General features: G+C 41.6%; 1 protein-coding gene across 1 annotated transcript; it reads left to right on the top strand.

The window, feature by feature from the left end:
- Positions 1-416: 416 nt before the first annotated feature.
- LOC134801140 (vacuolar protein sorting-associated protein 16B) lies at positions 417-17,724 on the top strand. The gene is made up of 11 exons (XM_063773679.1): positions 417-554; positions 4,167-4,314; positions 8,851-9,035; positions 10,435-10,571; positions 11,322-11,349; positions 12,107-12,254; positions 13,173-13,309; positions 13,709-13,798; positions 14,609-14,764; positions 16,064-16,189; positions 17,240-17,724. The coding sequence occupies exons 1-11, from the start codon at positions 483-485 to the stop codon at positions 17,258-17,260; spliced, it is 1,248 nt and encodes a 415-aa protein (XP_063629749.1). The 5' UTR covers positions 417-482; the 3' UTR covers positions 17,261-17,724.
- Positions 17,725-20,198: the final 2,474 nt, after the last annotated feature.

Below are 20,198 nucleotides of genomic sequence, written 5' to 3'. Positions count from 1 at the left end.
TTTGACTTCCTTTTGCGTGTACGACCACAGATAAGATAATCACTTGAATATTGACAACCCTAAATAGCTGAAAGGGATAGTGCCATATATTAGAAAGAGATAGCATGATTCGACCCTGAACCGCTGTCAAACTTCGGTTTTGTAGGAAGTTTCCTTTCTGTACGGCAGTACTATTATTTATTCTGTGGTACCGTTTCATTTGTGAATCAGCAGTTTTACTCCCAAAAATACACGCCTGTGATGTCAATGTCAAATCGTCCGTTTAGTAGGAGCTAATTTCCCATTCCTTTTGGTAAAAATAGCAAAACAAAATAGACTTTATTTCTTACATCGTAATGTTAAGATTTTCTTGGTGAAAGTTACAATTAGCATGAAAAAGAAGTTAACTTGGTGCAAGTAATGTTGAAAAGTCATGTCAATACACATTGTTTACGTGTATTTTCTGAATAATAATCTGATTTATTATTTTATTTCTACATGATATGGAAGACGAGGATGATTATTGGAATACCAGTGAAACTAAGGCTAAAGCTTTTAGCTTTGACGATGATGTCGTGAGTGGATTTTTTTACCTATTTTGCATGTTAAGTATATGTCTTCTTAGCAATACATAAACAATAACTTCTATTTATTAAATATACATATTTACTTCATATTAAACTATAAGCCTTTATACATAGAGAATTTACGTTAATATAAGTAGCTGTTTCTTCTTAAACAACTATCTTTGTATGGGGAAATTGTAAGCGAGAAGCTTTTTATCACTAGGTAAGTATAGGGCTACCATCCGTCCGGGTTTCCCAGGATTTGTCCTAGTTTGGAGGCCGACATCACCATTCTTAGTAGCTAGGTACTACTTACAGAGCTAGTGTGTCTTAAAGTAAGTCAAGTGTAAGTCTTGGGCATAAAGTGCCACAAGCCTATAAACCATGATGAGAACACTAACTGAACAAAGCAGCAAAGTAGGACTGGAAATGAACACTAATAAAACAAAAGTGATAACCAACAGTTATGAAAAGCCTATAATCATTGGTAACAAGACAATAGAGTATGTTAATAACTATATATATTTAGGCAAACAGGTATCATTTTCGAAAACCAGCAACGAAGAAGAGGTTAACAGAAGATCAACTATAACCTGGAAGAAGTACTGGTCTCTGAAAGAAGTTATGAAGGGAGACTACAGCATGACATAAAAAAAAAAGTGGTGAGTGACACCTGTCTCCTGCCATGTCTAGTCTATGGCTCACAAACATGGGTATACACCAACAAAGTGAAGGAGAAAATAAGAACTACGCAGAGAGCTATGGAGAGAAGTATGACGGGGCTGCGGAAAATATACAAAATAAGACACACAAGAATCAGAGAAAAAACCAAGGTAACCGATGCTCTTACCCATGCTCTCAAGCTTAAGTGGAACTGGGCTGGCCATGTAGCCCGCATGACAGACAAAAGATGGACCATACAAACCATAAAATGGCAGGGACCACACGGAATACGCCCCCCCGGCAAGCCGAAGAAACGCTGGTCCGAAGACATTACCCAAATAGCCGGAAAACATTGGATGGAGACAGGAGAAGACAGAGAAAGATGGAAAAAACTGGAGGAGGCCTTCACCCAGAGAGGGATCCATATAAATAAATAAAACAACTAGTTCAAAAATACATAGCTAAACTAAAATGGATATGGAAGAAAAGGCTATATAATATTTTTCTTAAGATGAGAAATAAATAAAGACAATGATGATAAGTCTTGGGCAGTTGTGTAAAAGTCTGTGACAAGTTGACAACCCTACTGTGTTCTTGTGCGGTGTCAGCATTTATGCAAACATCAAAGGCGATGGTCCACTGTTACTTTTGACGTGAAACGTTAGGTGAACGTCTTTAAAAACCCGTAGTAGAGGTGCCGGACCAAAAACCAAGTGTAACGAAAAGTGTTATGGCGAGGAGGCTTATATCTCCATAACTATAATACCTATATGTATAGTTTTGACATCAGTGTATAGAGGAAAGTAGCCATCACTCGGAATTACATGTGCCGCTGATATAGATGGCGCCGATTCTACGCTAGAAACGACGCAATAGGAGCTAAAATTACCCCTATTTGCAGTATTAATTTAGTAATTACTCCTCAGTCCGTTAACCGATTTTAATGAAATTGGTATAATTTGATAGATCTTATTTTATTTTAATGAAATATGAGTAAAATAAAGCACGCGGTTTTATAATAAACTGCTAAAAAATAATAATGTGACAGATTTTACAGAATTTTTATCACTGCTCTTGTTTGAGGCCACTGTGTGCGAAAAAAAGGGCACAAAACTGAAGCGAAATACCTGAAATAGTTAGATAAAGCAAAACTGGTTCTTTACATACCACTTTTACCCTAGGTAGTAAAACATGCTAATCTCCTCAAATAATGCATTAGAATCTATGGTGGCGCGGCGGCGCGAGTTAAACACATAGAACGTATGACGGCTGCTTGACAATCTCGAGTTCCTATTGCTAATTACTATCTTAGTTGGGTACTTTCTGATGTACCTATGGGTAAAACATATTTTAGAAAAGGTCACTTCTGTGGACAATACTAGAAAAGGTAACGACTCTGGTACATATATATCCCATTTTTCTCATTTGAGTCTCATTTGAGTCTGAAAAAAATTATTCCGCCTGTAAAGGTGCTGCGTAAAAAATTGGTGTTAGATTCCCTTAAATTTGCGATAGCTACAGGAAAGACACGAACGAGTTTACTATAAAACGTGTATTACCCGTATAAAATATGTATTCACGTAATTTTGCTGTGTTATTTACAACAAGTAGTACCTAATTGTTACATTCATTACTCCAAAATGAATTGATCATATAATTAAATAGGTGTGACGCTGTAATAATAATTTTAAAATTACCCATCAAATGCTGTGTTCAAGTTCGTTTAGATACAGGGAATCATTATGACCCCAAATAATCTTTACAGATAAAATTTAAGATATTACTCAAAATTATTATAATACATTAAGGATATTAAATATATTAGGAACGGGTCACTCACGTATTTTAATTCGAAAAACGCTCGACATGTTTCTTAAAATACGTGAGTGACTCGTTTTTAATATATTTAATATGTCTGTGTCTCACGGAAGTTTTGTTATTAAAAATACATCAAGCATTCGCGAGATGCGCGACTTTGGTATTCAAATCAATAGTACAAGAGTCTAACTAAATGCGAAGGCCGAAGGCTGAGCTCTGCGTAGGACCGATTCGAAGGTCCGAAGCGTCTGACAGACGCGCGCCTCCCGTAACTTTTCCAAGTATTTGTGTGACTAAATCGCAAGAGCCAAAGGCTGAAGTCGCGTAGGGCCGAAGACCCGAAGCATCCAGGAGGTCAGTTCTAACTGCTAAACACAGGTCAATAGTACAAGTGTATAAATTCGAAGGCCGAAGGCCGAGCTCCGCGTAGGGCCGAAGGCCCGAAGCGTCTAGGATGTCAGTGGTTAAACGCAGAACAGCCTGAACGCTTCGGGCTTTCGGCCCTACGCGGAGCTTGGCCTTCGCCCTTCGCATTTAGACACTTGTACTATTGTTCTGTGCTAAAGCACTGACCTCTTGGACGCTTCGGGCCTTCGGCCCTACGCGGAGCTCGGCCTTCGGCCTTCGCATTTAGACACTTGTACTATTGTTCTGTGCTAAAGCACTGACGTCTTGGACGCTTCGGGCCTTCGGCCCTACGCGGAGCTCGGCCTTTGAATTTAGACACTTGTACTATATATTGTTCTGTGCTAAAGCACTAACATCCTGGACGCTTCGGGTCTTCGGCCCTACGCGGAGCTCGGCCTTCGGCCTTCGCATTTAGACACTTGTACTATTGTTCTGTGCTAACGCACTGACATCCTGGACGCTTCGGGTTTTCGGCCCTACGCGGAGCTCGGCCTTCGGCCTTCGCATTTAGACACTTGTACTATTGTTCTGTGCTAAAGCACTGACGTCCTGGACGCTTCGGGCCTTCGGCCCTACGCGGAGCTTGGCCTTCGGCATTCGCATTTAGACACATACTATTGTTATGAGTTTAAGCACTAACATCCTGGACCTGATACAGCCTCCCTAATTTTTTGTTTACACTGTACTAATCCCAAGCAGGCAGGATTCACTTGTTTATTTTGTTATTTGCAGCTCTCACCTCAAGAAATCTTGGCTATTGGCCAGAACAAGTCACCGGGGCAAGCGGAAGACAGCCTGTTCTCGGGCGCAAGCATCAGTAATGTGAAGACGGCTACCCTCCCGCTGTCCAACTTGGTGTCTAATAAAGTACTGGAGTTGAGTAAGTTAGTTTTAAATATAGTAGCAATTTTGTGAAAGTTGTTTGGAAGTAGCCAATCATTGGCACACTGGACAAACGAAATTATACAATAGCAGGGCTTAAGACTAAACACATGGCAATCATGAGAGGGTTCTGGTGTGAAAATTGTTACTTATAATTTACTTTATTTACACTAATTTAATAAACGATTTAATTATACTATTAAAAGACAAAAATATGAATTTTAAGTTTGTCTATGATCCCGTTATATTATCAAACTTCTAATCTAGGAATTAAAGGCGTATTTATTATTATTATATAATTATAGGCGAGCAGCTATTTAGCTGATGAGCCTATGTCACACAGTGTCCAGTATTATATAGTTCAAAGTTTGTAAAGTCATATCACATCACTAGTAACATCAGTCTAACTTATTGTTTAAAAGCCACTTGTCCAATCTGTTTTTAAACACATTGACCGAAGGAGCAGTCACAACACTATCCGGTAAACGGTTCCAAGCCGCCACGACACGGTTGGACAAGGAATGATATGCAGCTTTAGTAGTAGTGGGAGTGCGAACAATTCTTAGGCTGTGACCTCGGGTCTCGCGGCTGATGGTTCTCATAGAGGTTGTAACAGTGGGTAACAATCTTAAAACACTCGATGAGGTCTCCTCTCGCTCTCCTGGCTTTGAGTGTGGGCAGTTTTAGTACCTTTAGCCTTTCTTCATAAGGAAGGCGTTTCAGCTTAAAAGGAATCTTGGTGGCTCTTCGCTGCGCACTCTCTAGAAGGTCAATGTCTTTGACAAAATAAGGATTCCATACTTGGAAAGCATATTCAAGCAAGGGGCGGACATATGTTTTGTAAATTTTGATAAAAACTTCAACATATATGCATTGAAATGAGCGTTTTATAACATACAGGAATGAATTTGCCTTTTTTACTATGTTATTTATGTGCTCACCCCACTTAAGGTTATTTGTAACTGTCACACCGAGATCCTTTTGAGACGTCACCGCTGCAATTGGAGAGTTTCCTATCGTGTATTGGACCATAGGATTTTTTTACCGAGGTGCAGAACTGCGCATTTGTTAACAACATTCAATTTCAATATCCACTGCGAGGTCCACTCCGTTAACCGATCCAAGTCAGCTTGCAGCTGGCCCGAAGAAACATGAGGGTCAGCAAAGAACTTGCCATCATCTGCAAAAAAGCACGACCCTGACTCTATTACTGCTATTAAGTCAGTCACAAATATTCCAAACAGAGTTGGAGAGAGGACAGATCCTTGAGGTACTCCACTCAGCACGTTTAGTGGTTGAGACAGGCAGTCACCGACTCGCACACTGAAGGTTCTGTCTGACAGGTACCCAAAATGGTCTAGTTTCAAAAGTAGTCTCTGATGAGGAACTTTGTCGAATGCACGTTCAAAATCTAAATATATAATATCTACCGGGAGGTTAAGGTCCATACTTTTGGTCCACGCATGTACACAGGTTAAGAGATTAGTAACTGTCGATCTTTTTTGTACAAAACCATGCTGCTTCACCGATATTAAATTTTCCCTATTGAGGAAACCTGTCAACTCCTTACATATAATTTTTTCCATACACTTGCAGATGATGCTTGTGAGACTTATTGGTCTAAATTTGGAAGGATCGGACTTGTCACCATTTTTAAAAATTGGGGTTACTAGAGCATGTTTCCAATCCCGGGGTATACAACCAGAGGTAAATGAACAATTCATAATTTCTGCCAGTTTCGGGGATATCACAGCAGCAGCTTGCTTCAATACAATGCTTGGAAAGCTATCAGGTCCAGCAGCCGAGTTAACATCCAAGGTATTCAGGACATCAAAAACTTGCTTTGGTGTGAAGAGTACGTCACATAGTGCGGTCTGAACACGAGCCTACCTTATCGACTACAGGATGTACAGTAAAATCCGGTTCCTGAGAGAATGCCTTCTGAAATTCAGCAGCAAAAGCGTTGGCAATGTCTATAGGGTTGGTAAGTAGATCTCCCCTGCGACTTTTAATTGCAGGCGGAATTTCCACTCTGGATGCACTGAGCCTTCGAATGTGGGCATAGAATTTCTTGTCACCATTTGATAATATGTTATTTTCATACCGACTCCTACTTTTTCTAGTTTCAGCGACACATCGGTTATTAATGGCCCTGAACCGTTCATAATCCTCATCTGTCTTGCTTACTTTATAGGAGTCCCATCTTAATCGTTTTTCTTTAGTAAGAGCCACTATGTCTTTATTAATCCAAGGTTTGTTGTATTTATTCTGTTTTATTGTAACCAGAGGAGCATGCTTTTGAATATTTTGTGCAAGAGTAACTTTAAATTCTGTCCATAATTGATCTAAAACAGGCTGAGATGTAATAGGCAAGGCATCCAAATCCTTGCAAAGATCATGGCTGAATTTTTCATAGTCGATATGATGATAAAGCAACTTCTGCTTAATCCTAGGGGCATTTCTTTGAGCCAACAATTGCATTTTAAATGTCAGTACACAGTGGTCACTTTTTCCAATAGGAGGCTGATGAGTTATAGTAGAACAAAGAGAGCTATCATTGGTCATAACAAGGTCAAGCAGGGAAGGTGCATTATTAACGCGGAAGCGAGTCGGTTCAGATACAAGCTGGTGGAGGTTACTGTCCAGAAACATTTGTTGGAAAATCTCAGCAGCTCCTGACAATTTCTGCACAGCGCACAGAGGCCAAACAATATCAGGGTAGTTAAAATCGCCAGCAATAATGATAGTGTTGTTTTCAGACGCCAAACGCAAATTTTCAAGTAACTTGGAGTCCCGCGTCCGCCAGTCGGGTTCGTTGTCCGAGCGATACACACCAACTAAAAGGATGTGGTATGAGTCAAACCTAATATCCAAGTAGAGAGCTTCAGCTTCATCACACATGTAGTTCAGGTTTTTCCGAGCTATAATTGGAATGCCATTCAAAGAGTCTCTGACGTAAATAGCGACCCCACCACCTCGCGTCTTGCCGCCCTGCAACCTAGGGCGCCTTAGCCTATCCCGCCTATACAGACTTTAATTATTAGGAATGGCAAAAGTGCAATTTCTATCACCACCGTGCAGCCAAGTCTCTGATACGATTACAATAGTTGGATTGGTCCTGTTCACTTGCAGTAGGAATAAATCAAATTTCGAAGGAAGAGAGCATAAATTGCTATAGGTACATAAAGGTCAGGTCGTTGTATGGGTTGCGGTTGGCTAGTTTTTTATGTTAGTGATTTTTGGCACTCCGCTAACATATTTTATAGTAAGATTAGCCTCACCTCTCTCTGTCCGTTCCTTAAGCTTCTGCCGCAGGTCCGCAAGCTCTGCCCGCTGCAGGGGTGTTTTGTCATCGTATATTCTCACCTGCGGCTTGACCTTCGATTTGTTCTTGAGTACCTTGACCGCGTCCTGACGAGACTTGAGGATGACTTTGATCGGCTGATTCTTATTACTTTCACGACGTCCTAGGCGGACTGCCTTAACAAAACCACCCTCGCTCGTTGCCTCGCTCAAAATCTCTCGCACAATAGAGTTGTCGCTTGATGCAGCTACGTTGACATCGTCTGAATCCGACTCAGTGACGCCTACTATAATAACATTGCACGATCTGCGTTCCCGGTCCATCATTTCAGCAATATGTCGTTTGTTCCTTGGTTCTGACCTTAAATAACAGGAGCTGCACTCGGAGCTGAAGATAACTGCTTCCTGATATCACACAACTCCTCACGCACCGCGTCATACGACTTTATGAGCTGAGGACTTTAGGAACAAAGCCTCCCGACATGGAACACACAGAAAAAGCAGGGTTCGCTTAGCCTTTAGACCCATCACTCTAGCCTCACTGCTCGTCAAATTACTGCATGTTAAGCAAACGTTCCGTTTGCACCCATCGCATTGTATCGCACTATCATCATTACTACAGTCCCCACTGCATTGAAAACACTTCATTTTAAATTGAAAGTTACGAATATCACAAAGAAATAGCTGTCCCAAGGCGATTATTTAAAGTCACTTTTTTGACGAAAAACTCGCGACACTACACCAAACCCAGTGTTTATACATCAAAAGACGGCTTTTGGAAGGGTTTTAATCACTGATTATTGAGATTTAATCACTTTGACTATATTTAAACATTAAATAAGATACGACGCAAATTCCGGCACTGTTCACTTGTTGGAGGGTAGATGAAAAAAAAATATTTATTTTTTAACTAGCGACCCGCCCAGGCTTCGCACGGATTAACAAATTATACACCTAAACCTTCCTCAAGAATTACTCTATTGATAGGTGAAAACCGCATGAAAATATGTTCAGTAGTTTTTGAGCTTACGGCGAACAAACAAACAAGCACACAAACGGACAGACGCGGCGGAGTACTATGTTTTACAAGGTATAGCGATAGTGTCGATACTTTCTAAGCCCATTTTGATGAAAGAAGTCTCAGTAATACGGTGACATAGGCATCATAAGAAAAAGGAGAATTTTTTATATGAAAATAAAAATATACAACGAAACAATATCATTTTTCCAGTCCTCCTTGCCCAATCCGGAAAGGATCCCAAAGCGGCCCAGCCGCAGGAGCAAACCGTGTCGACAACCATCAGGAGGCTGGTTCTAGGTCGGCCCTGCTCGCTGCACAGCCACAGGAGTCTGCGGAGCAAGACGGAGCTGCTAGACGCTGCCGGGGCCGTGGGAGACGGCAATGCCATTTTAACTGTAAGACCTGCCTTAAGTAAAGGCCTCAGGAGCAAACCGTGTCGACAACCATCAGGAGGCTGGTTCTAGGGCGGCCCTGCTCGCTGCACAGCCACAGGAGTCTGCGGAGCAAGACGGAGCTGCTGGACGCTGCCGGGGCCGTGGGAGACGGCAATGCCATTTTAACTGTAAGACCTACCATATGTAAAGACCGCCTGACAAGTAAAGTCGTGTTAAAATATGGGTGCATATAATAATTTCGGCCTATATACGTCCCAGTCGTCCCACTGCTGGGCACAGGCCTCCTCTTATGTGCGAGAGGTTCACATATACATTTGAATTTTTTACGCAGGTTTCCTCACGATGTTTTCCTTCACCGAAAAGCTAGTGGTAAATATCAAATGATATTTCGTACATAAGTTCCGAAAAATTCATTGGTACGAGCCAGGATTTGAACCCGTGACCTCCGGATTGAAAGTCGGACGTCATATCCACTCGGCCACCACCGCTCTTGGGTGCATATAACTTACTCAAAAATATGTCCCATAGTTCTTATTTTGCTGACATCACAGCTAAATGGGACATATTTTTGAGTATGATGTGTGCACCCATATTATTACACTTGACTGTACCTACCTACTTCATTTTTTAATAGACTTGAAAAATAAGGTCCTCAAATTCCTCAATTCATCGCAATCTGGACTTTTCTAGGTTTCCGTACCCATAGGGTAAAAACGGGATCCTATTATTAGGACTCCACTGTCCGTCCGTCTGTCTGTTTGTCATCAGGCTGTATCTCATGAAACGTGATAGCCCACCGAGGGTTCCGTACTTTTTAGTATTTGTTGTTATAGTGGCAACAGAAATACATCATCTGTGAAAATGTCAACTGTCTAGCTATCACGGTTCATGGGATACAGCCTGGTGACATACAGACGGACAGAGTCTTAGTAATAGCGTCCTGTTTTTACCTTTTGGGTACGCTAAAAACGATGGAAGAACTTCTAGACAGGTAAGAACCTGATAGACGGTCTTCCGACATCACTTCCTTTTAATTTTCAAAATAAGGAATATTACGCGAAACTCTGCGAAGTGGGCATCACTACCACATTCCATCACAATCTGGGGGTCAAACGCGAAACAAGAAATACGAAATTTCGTTATCTAACCTCTCTATCACTCTTGCATATTCGAGCGATGAAGAGGCAGATAACTAAATTTCGGTTTTCGCGTTTCTCGGTAGGCCCTTGTTAACAAACCGCCTTGATGCATCAATGTCATATTTTATTGTCTGTGAAAACTTCGCAAAAAAACAGTTTAGGGCACAGTATGTATAAGTTACTTTATGGTTTACTATAGGCGCTAGGGCTGCACTCTGATGGCAGATCAATGCAGTAATACCCCCTATTGTTTGTTACAGATAGTATTATTCCTGATTCAAACCTTGAACAAGAAACTAGTATATGAGCTGCTGTCCTCACGGCCTCTCGCCCTTAACCACTATATCAGCTTCCTTCAGAACGAGGGCAAAATATCGGAACTGACGGACCTGCTTACGTAAGTACAATAATTGGGTATTATACTGTATTTAAAATAAATTATTTTACGCCATGCATGAAATAAAGCACCAGATAATTATTAGAAAAACACAGATAGGAGTTATTTTTAAACACAAAGTTCTGTTTAATAAATCGGAAAGAAATGTAAAAAGTAGGTGAGTTGACCGTGACGTCACGATGTAATGTTTCATATCAATTCCATATTAGCAAATCGTTTTGACAGTTTTAAAAAAGTTGACTAGCAACTGTCACTCACTCAATCCAGACGGAGAACTGTTTTTTAGGGTTCCGTACCTCAAAAGTAAAAAAACGGACCCCTTGTTATTACTGTTATTAGGTATTATTTTAGGGAAAAATCAAAAAACTATACATTTGTAAAAAAGTTATAATGGTACGGAACCCTCGGCGGGTGAGTCCGACTCGCTCTTGCCCGTTTTTTTTCGAATGTTTTCCTTCGAAAAGTGACTGGTGAATGCCAAATTTCCTTCCTAAATAATTTGGTACTATTAGCTGCAGTTCAAACCTCCATTTTAATAACAAAACTTCTGTGAGACACAGACATATTAAATATATCGCAGTCTGCGCCGGTCCGTCACCGTAAACGCAAGCTCCTGATGAGACTACTCGGTACGGAGTGAAACATGTCGAGCGTTTTTCGACTTAAAATACGTGAGTGACCCGTTCTTAATATATTTAACAAACCTCCATTGTCCTTTCATTTTTTAATCATGTTTTATTTGTCTTTTAGAATGCTGGGCAGATCTCCAGATGCAGCCGTAAGTAATACATTTTCTATTTTACTTTTATAGTTGTCAAGCGATTTCCGTCAGTAAAAAAAAGCGGCTAATTTAAAAAAATGTAGGCGCGAATAATAATCGTCTCATAGAAAATTTGAATTTCGCGCCTTTTACTACTGACATACTTGTTAACCATTTCGACGCCGTGTCAAACACAAAAGCTGTCACTCGGATGCCACGTCACCGAAGTGTCAAAACTGAAATTGAACTTTATGCATATGCACGCAGGTTTATGTTGTTTTGTGGCCTGTGACCGATTAATCCGTCTTTGGCGTTGGACCTGCGGTGCGGATATATCGGTCATTGGCGTCCAAAAGGTTAATCCTTCGCGCCTACATTTTTAGGGTTCCGTATCCAAAGGGTAAAACAGGACCCTATTACTACGACTCCGCTGTCCGTCTGCCCGTCCGTCTGTCCCCAGGCTGTACCTCGTGATCTGTGATAGCTAGCTGAAATTTTCACAGATGATGTATTTCTGTTGCCGCTATAACAACAAATACTAAAAACAGAATAAAATAAAGATTTAAGTGGGGCTCCCATACAACAAACGTGATTTTTGACCGAAGTTAGCAACATCGGGCGGGGTCAGTACTTGGATGGGTGACCGTTTTTATAGATAATGGACGGAACCCAACCCCTTGTGTGCGAGTTTGACTCGCACTTGGCCGGTTTTTTAAATATTTGCAGCTCTTTTCTACTGACGGGAATGGCTTGACAGAGTATATTTTGTTTTCAGATGCACCAATTTCAACAACATATGCGAACGGGCGGGTCCGTGGATGGTTTACTCCGGAGGGTAACCAACCTGGTTGCCAACCACTTCAACCAACCAGGGACAGACGCGCACCAAGCGAAGATGTTAGCAGACTTCGTCAAACTACTAGGTAAATTAAACTGTAAAAATAAAAACCGGCCAAGTGCGAGTTGGACTCGCGCACGAAGGGTTCCGTACCATTACGCAAAAAACGGAAAAAAAATCACCATGTATGGTGAATTCCTCTTCAATATTTATTTTATTCTGTTTTTAGTATTTGTTGTTATAGCGGCAACAGAAATAAATCATCTGTGGAAATTTCAACTGCTTAGCTATCACGGTTCGTGAGATACAGCCTGGTGACAGACAGACGTACAGACAGACGGACGGACCGACAGACAAACAGACAGACGGACAGAGGAGTCTTAGTAATAGGGTCCCGTTTTAACCCTTTGGGTACGGAACCCTAATAAAAACAAGTTCCGTAAAAAAATCAAAAGCTTAGTGGATGGCTTGATGCGGAAGGGTCGGGCAACGCACATGTAATACCCCTGGAGTTGCAGGCGTGCATAGACTACGGTGACTGCTTACTATCAGGCGGGCCGTATGCTTGTTTGCCACCGGCGTGGTATAAAAATGGTAGCCAATTTGATTGACATACAAGTTTACCTCTTCTCTGATTGGTTTGTCTTTGTAGAACAAAACAATTTGCGACTTTAAGAGGAAAGGGGACGGCCGTCTGTCCATACAAACGTAGTCGTCCCTATTTTCCTCTCTGGATTTTGACGTTACGGAAAATATTTTTACATAATTTGATGTATTTTAACCATAGCTATGCCTCTACGTTTGACTTTTTTCGATTTTTTGATTACCTTTTGTAAAAATTAGGAGCGAAAAACAGATTTCATACAAACTTTTAAATGCTCCTAACTCTTATAATAATTAAAAACTAGAAAAAAATCTAACTTAGGGGCATGGCTGTGGTTGATATACAACAAACTGTGTCAAAATATTTTTATGAAAAGGCGGTTTCGTGCATTTTTTACAGAATGGCAGAAATTCGCGCAGAGACCAGTTCTCGATAACAAGTCAGCATTATCCTGTCTGGCATACTGTTGTGCCAATCACTGGCACGAAGGAGCCGGCAATATGATGTCACCTCTCACTCTGTGCCAGAGACAGCAGGTTTGTAACTTTGTACCATTCGTTATTACCACAGTCTATAAAACAATACAATCATGCAACGAAGCTGACTAGACAGGGCAATAGTGAGGGGTGCGAGGGGCGAGGGGTGGGTCGCGCGCACCCGAGCTGCATACATTGCCATTGTTAGTAGCTCGGTACTACTTACAGGGCTAGCGTGTCTTATAGTAAGTCAAGTGTAAGTCTTGGGCAGTTGTATAAAAGTCCTTGACAACCCTACCGTGTTCTTGTGCTGTGTGGGCAAACATCAAAGGCGTCGGTCCACTGTTACTTTTGACACTGTGGTATTACTGTGAGTTATTTGTTATTTTAAGTTTTTTATCATATTATGCCAGCCACTGGCACGACTGGCGTGAGCGTATTTTTTATTTTTATTTTCAGATAAGTCCACTCCAGTACGACTGGGTTGTATTGAATGTGCACGCTAAGTCCGGAAAGTGGGATATCGTCGAGTCCTTGTTTACGAAAAAGGTAAGTATTAAGTCGAAATTTGACTACCTATACGCACCTATACATGCATTTGCATACTGCATACCTATATGTACCTATGATGAGTTGACCTGCCGCTGTTTAGTTGCAATAAACAGTCATAAGTGTATGGACCTGTTTTAATATCTTCTAACACCTTCACTCCAAAATGAACCTTAACGACTAAACAGTAAGTTCAATTGTGAACGTACGATTGCTGTGCACGCGCACGTCCTTCAAGCGGTGTGTCGTCTCTTATAAGGATCCGAATATTACAACGAACACCGTGTAAGTGCACGTCTACGCACATGCGTCTAGTGTGCACAGGCTTTTATACTGTGCCTTCCTTTTTAGGCACCCACACTCACAGCGATATCTATTGCAAGAATTATCAAACTTCTTAGACGGTATACGAAATGGGGGTTGGCCGGTCGAAGTATTTAGCAGATGGCGCCAGCATAGCTTGCCCAGTCAATTCCTAGAATTGTGTACAATTTTTTTTTGAATTTTATGCCCTGGATGCCAGCCCTTTAAGCCAAATCTCTAGAAAAAGGGGCAAGCTATGATGGCGCCATCTATGCAAACCTTTGACAGTCGCCAACCCCATTGGCAGTAACAAGCGATGCGCTGGCCCACCGCTATTTTTTTAACAAGATGTGCCGCGAAAAAGCGGGTACCGTGTTTAAATTGTTGTTTTCACTCGATTTTGAACTTTATTTCAAACTGTTAGGATTCAATTTCGCATAATTTCCGACAACCTGAATCCTTATAAAGGGTTAATTTAATAATATATTTTCTGTCTGTGGTTTTCAGGACTGGCTCGGCCGAACTACTGTTTCCTCCCACATACCAATAGAAACCCTTCTATCGAGACTGAGCGAGATGCAAGCGAGTAAACAGTTGCTTGCCACTTGCGTCAATAAGGTTGCCGCGTCACAGGACAGGTTGCGACTGGCACAGGCATTTAAGGTAAGGATAGGTATATACAAGGTAAACTACGCAAGATAGAGACACCAATAGAAACCCTTCTATCAAGACTGAGCGAGATGCAAGCGAGTAAACAGTTGCTTAATTGCCACATGCGTCAATAAGGTTGCCGCGTCACAGGACAGGTTGCGACTGGCACAGGCGTTTAAGGTAAGGATATACAGAAGACAAAGACACCAATAGAAACCCTTCTATCAAGACTGAGCGAGATGCAAGCGAGTAAACAGTTGCTTGCCACTTGCGTCAATAAGGTTGCCGCGTCACAAGACATACTACAATTGGCACAGGCGTTTAAGGTAAGGATATACGCACGACAAAGACACCAATAGAAACCCTTCTATCAAGACTGAGCGAGATGCAAGCGAGTAAACAGTTGCTTGCGTCTTCCGTCAATAAGGTTCCCACGTCACAAGACAGGCTAAGATTAGCACAGGCGTTTAAGGTAAGGATAGGTATATGCAAGGTAAACTATGCAAGACAGAGACACAAATAGAAACCCTCCTATCAAGACTGAGCGAGATGCAAGCGAGTAAACAGTTGCTTGCCACTTGCGTCAATAAGGTTGCCGCGTCGCAAGAGAGACTACGATTAGCACAGGCGTTTAAGGTAAGGATATACGCAAGACAAAGACACCAATAGAGACCCTTCTATCAAGACTAAGCGAGATGCAAGCGAGTAAACAGTTGCTTGCCTCTTGCGTCAATAAGGTTGCCGCGTCACAGGACAGGTTGCGACTGGCACAGGCGTTTAAGGTAAGGATATACAGAAGACAAAGACACCAATAGAAACCCTTCTATCAAGACTGAGCGAGATGCAAGCCAGTAAACAGTTACTTGCCACTTGCGTCAATAAGGTTGCCGCGTCACAAGACAGACTACGATTAGCACAGGCGTTTAAGGTAAGGGTATACGCAAGACAAAGACACCAATAGAAACCCTTCTATCAAGACTTAGCGAGATGCAAGCAAGTAAACAGTTTCTTGCCACATGCGTCAATAAGGTTGCCGCGTCACAGGACAGGTTGCAACTGGCACTGGCATTTAAGGTAAGTAGTCTAAGGATAGACTCAGGAGGAGTTGATAATACGCAGTGTAAGTGTTATTTATACGTCATAATTTCATAGAAGTTTGACGTTTAAAATAACACTTGCACTGCGTGTGCTGTCAATAACGTTGCAGACTTATCTTGGTATATTTCTAGTACATAATTCTCTTTGCTTTTTTTGTTATTTATTATGCAATCGAATGACCCGTGTGACTGAATTATTGTTTTTTTTTTTTAGATACATTCCGTGGTAATAGAGACGTATGCGAAGCAGAAAGACAGACTGGCGCTCCAGAACTATAAGATGACATTAAATCCTCAATCAGAAGAATTTATACTAGTCGAGAATACGCTTAGAGACAACGTGAGTACCTATGACTTTACAGACTCCATTCATAAATATAATAGTAGATATAATAGAGATGCGACGAATATTCGGCAACTATTCGGTATTCGGCCTATTCGACCACTTTGCCGAATACTTGGTATTCGGCCGAATGTACCTACTATTCGGCCGAATACCGAATATCTGTTGAACCTACCTAAAAAGAAAAATTACAAAATAAAAATAACCAAAATCTAGGTATATTCAATATTTAAAATGAGCTTTTTTGAGCATTTGTTGACTAGAACATATTTTATTTTTATCATGGGTCTGATTCCTATGATTATTTTATTTTTATCATGGGTCTGGTCTCTATATCTAACTTCATTAACCTTTTGAACGCCACAGACGGCAACTGACGTCGACGCAAAATCGTGACAACGACGCCAAAGATGGCATTTGACGTCTTTCGTTTTTTGATGAAAAGTTACTGAAAAACACCCCACTTTTAGGTTGGGTTGGCGTCAGTGGCACGGCAAATGGATGCGCCGTTTGGCGTTCAAAAGGTTAATTAATTATGTTCAACAAAAAATATATCTTAGCAAACGTTGTGCTTTGTTGGGGAACCGTTTTCATAATAATTGTGACTCAAAGTGTTCGCATGACATGCCGAATATTCGGCGCTTCGGCCGAGAGAAGGGCCGAATATTCGGTATTCGGCCTAAACCACTTTTCGGGGCAACTCTCATAAATATTATAAAATAAAGTCATAAGCGAACAAAACGTAAGCGCCGTAAAATTCATGGCGCGAGACTCACGCTCCGCTTCTATTTTTGTTGTCAAAACAACAACAACACACGGCGCAAAATACTGGTTATGTGTGCCGGTTCTATACTTTAGTAATAATAGGTCAATGATTAATACTATTAATATTTATTGATGTGTACGTAATTTTAATTATTTTAATTTAATATGGATCATCTGTTATCTGAATAAAGAATTGAATATGAATATGAATATGAATAAGGTTACAACAGTAATATCAGTAGGTATGATTTCAAAAATAATTCGATATCTTCTCTTTTTCAGTCCATCAAATGGAAAAACTGAACTCGGCAGAAAACTCACGGAACAAGATACAGGATACGGTAAATCTCAACAAACACTACGGCTCTCTTATGTAAGGTGTGTTCGGGTAATTCCGAATGTCGAAAACCGTTGGATAATTCTAAAGGTTTCTTATTATGACGAAATTTTGGATAATTTTCATCAGGGTTTCGGAATAATGCGATATACGTAAGTACCCGAATACACCCTAAGTCAATATTATAGATGTTATACTTTGAAAAGCTATTGAATTGTATTTTAATATTTTAAGTGTACTCAAAATATTTATATACCTAAGTAGGGTAATGGGGTTGGCCGGTGGAAGTTTTTAGCAGATGGCGCCATCATAGCTTGCCCTGTCAATCCCTAGAATTGTGTCAAATTTTTGTTTTTTTAATACCCTGGATGCCAGCCCTTTAAGCCAAATCTCATAGAAAAAGGGGCAAGCTATGATGGCGCCATCTATGCAAACCTTTGACAGTTGCCAACCCCATTCGCCAGTAACTGGCCGGTTTTAGTAACTCCAAATGAATTCACCTATAACCAGAATTCATTTTAGTATAAGGTTTCAATAACTGGCCAGCCTTCAATAACCAGCCGCCTTATACTAAAATGAATTCTGTTTATAGGTGAATAGAATTAATTTTTAGTTTAGGGCGGCCGTTACTGGCGAATTACGCTACTGACTTTTAAATAAATGGCTATTTTATTTCTATTAAGTACTTGTTTTATTTTGGCATCGATATTTGCATGAAGAAACCCTTCCGTAATTTTGAACAAACTATTTTGTCTCACATTTTGCTTAATGAGAGAGTGAGACGCAATGACATTCGACCAAGATATCGGACAGACGGAATAGGTACCACCCTTAGATATAGTGTGACAAGCCACTGCCGTCAGTAGAAAAAACCGGCAAATAAAAAAAAAATAGGCACGATGGGAAATTGCCTCATAGAAAACTTGAAGATCGCGCCTTTTGCTACTGACAAACTTGTTTGACCTTTTATATTTGTGAGACGAGGATCTCTAGAACTGTGTATTAATTATCTGGTTTTAAATATAAACAGCATCTTGTCTTCTTTTAGTTTTATTTAATCTTCTTACACACACAGTATCTTTTACATTTTACAGAAGCCTAATCAATCTTCACAGCTTGTTATGATGATGCAATCTCAAGTGCCACAGACTATATAGAGTAAAGGGGATGTACAGACATTGTACTTCAACACTGTGTCATACCTATGCATAATTTTATTGTTAGACCGCAGTTTGTCTTCTCGAGTTGAGTTTGACTTCTGATTCTTGCAAGGGCGTAGCCAGCCAGTGAACTAGGGGGTGGGAGGGCAGAGGCCGCAAAAGGGACATACATTGTATGTAAACTTTGAGCTCCAGGGGGGGCAGCGCTCCCCCTGATTCTACCTGCCTACGCTTTGGTATTGGTTCTCGTAGGCTTCTATTATTATCTCTTTATTTATTTCTCATCTTAAGTTAGGTTATTTATAATATGAATATAAAAGTAAAATATAAAAACACTTACAAAACAGTAAAAAAATAATATAAACACATTGTAAAAAACCTAACCTAGGGTGCCGCCAGCAGCGGGGCAAGGCCCAAGCTATTATCGGTGGTCAGGGCTGCAGAGAGAGGAACCGGCGGACTATCCGCGCCGTGTCCAAGATCACCGCCTTCTGCATCTGACCCTTGATCCAACCACCTAGCGAGAGTCTCTCAAGGTGTTGGTCGAGACTCTTCGCTATTAGACTGTTTACTGAAACGACTATCGGGACAATGATCGTCGAATCAACATCCCACATGGCGGTTATCTCGTGAGCCAAGTCTATAGGTACTTACTGGACTTGTCCTTCTCGGCTTTCACGAGATTCTCATCATGGGGGATGGTGATGTCAACGAGCACGGCCCGACGCGTTGCGATCGATCTATTATCACGATGTCAGGCTTATTGGCTACAATAGTCCTGTCAGTGATGATAGATCGATCCCAATAGAGCGTGGCACGACCATTCTCGAGAACAGGCGCAGGTAAGTTTATTATTATTATTTGTATGTCTTTCCCATCACGGAACAATGGTGTTCCGGACCTTTGAGAGGCGTGCGTGGAGCCGAAGCCAACACGTAGAGGCCCTTTTGACACTTTAATGAAATGTAAGGGGTACACCGAGCGGATGCTGCCCTTGCCCGTGTCATGGGACGCACGCAGAGGCAGCACCCGCCAGGGTGTAAGGGCTATTGAGAGTTGATGGAATCTAAAATGAACTAGGTTATTGGGTGAAAGCGATGGACTAAGTACTGAGCTATGGGGTAAAAAACCGGACGCCTGCCTAATAAAACGGTATGCAATTTTATTTCCGGCAGACGGTGACTCGCCCTCACAAGATGGGCCCCCAAAAAAGCGACATCTAAGATGGCTCAAGGGCAACACCGGTGTGAGCGGCTCAAGGGTGTCGAGAGGTGTGCGCCGCTTTCTACCCAGTGGCTGTTAACAGCCACTGTGCCAACTCGCGTCTTATGCATATTTCACTTCCACCCCTGGAGCTTATAGCTCTAACGACTCCACTCTGGCCGGCCGGCTAAGGCAAGCCAGAGGCAGAAAATCCTGTCCCACCCACCCTCCTTGCGGGTAACAGAACTCCCCAGGAGCACTCGGGTACGTGAGGTCGCTAATCCCCAACAGCTCGCCACAAGCTGCCCTGCGTTGACTGATTGCACTGGTAAAACCAGCGGGCGATGGGGTCGTCACATCCCTACGCCTACTTATTATTATTATTGTATGTCTTTCCCATCACGGAACAATGGTGTTCCGGACCTTTGGGAGGCGTGCGCGGAGCCGAAGCCAACACGTAGAGGCCCTTTTGACACTTTAATGAAATGTAAGGGGTACACCGAGCGGATGCTGCCCTTACCCGTGTCATGGGACGCACGCA

This window comes from Cydia splendana, chromosome 21, assembly GCF_910591565.1.
Source record: "Cydia splendana chromosome 21, ilCydSple1.2, whole genome shotgun sequence".
Taxonomy (NCBI): Eukaryota; Metazoa; Arthropoda; class Insecta; order Lepidoptera; family Tortricidae; genus Cydia; species Cydia splendana.
Note: the sequence above shows the minus strand (reverse complement) of the source record. Positions and strands in the feature narration are given on the sequence as shown.

Bases quoted from the DNA above. Each gene is read 5' to 3' on its own strand.
- LOC134801140 (XM_063773679.1), top strand. From the start codon at position 483: ATGGAAGACGAGGATGATTATTGGAATACCAGTGAAACTAAGGCTAAA. The intron at 10,572-11,321 runs GTAAGTACAATA...TTTGTCTTTTAG, and splicing joins GAACTGACGGACCTGCTTAC to AATGCTGGGCAGATCTCCAG. The intron at 14,765-16,063 runs GTAAGGATAGGT...TTTTTTTTTTAG, and splicing joins GACTGGCACAGGCATTTAAG to ATACATTCCGTGGTAATAGA.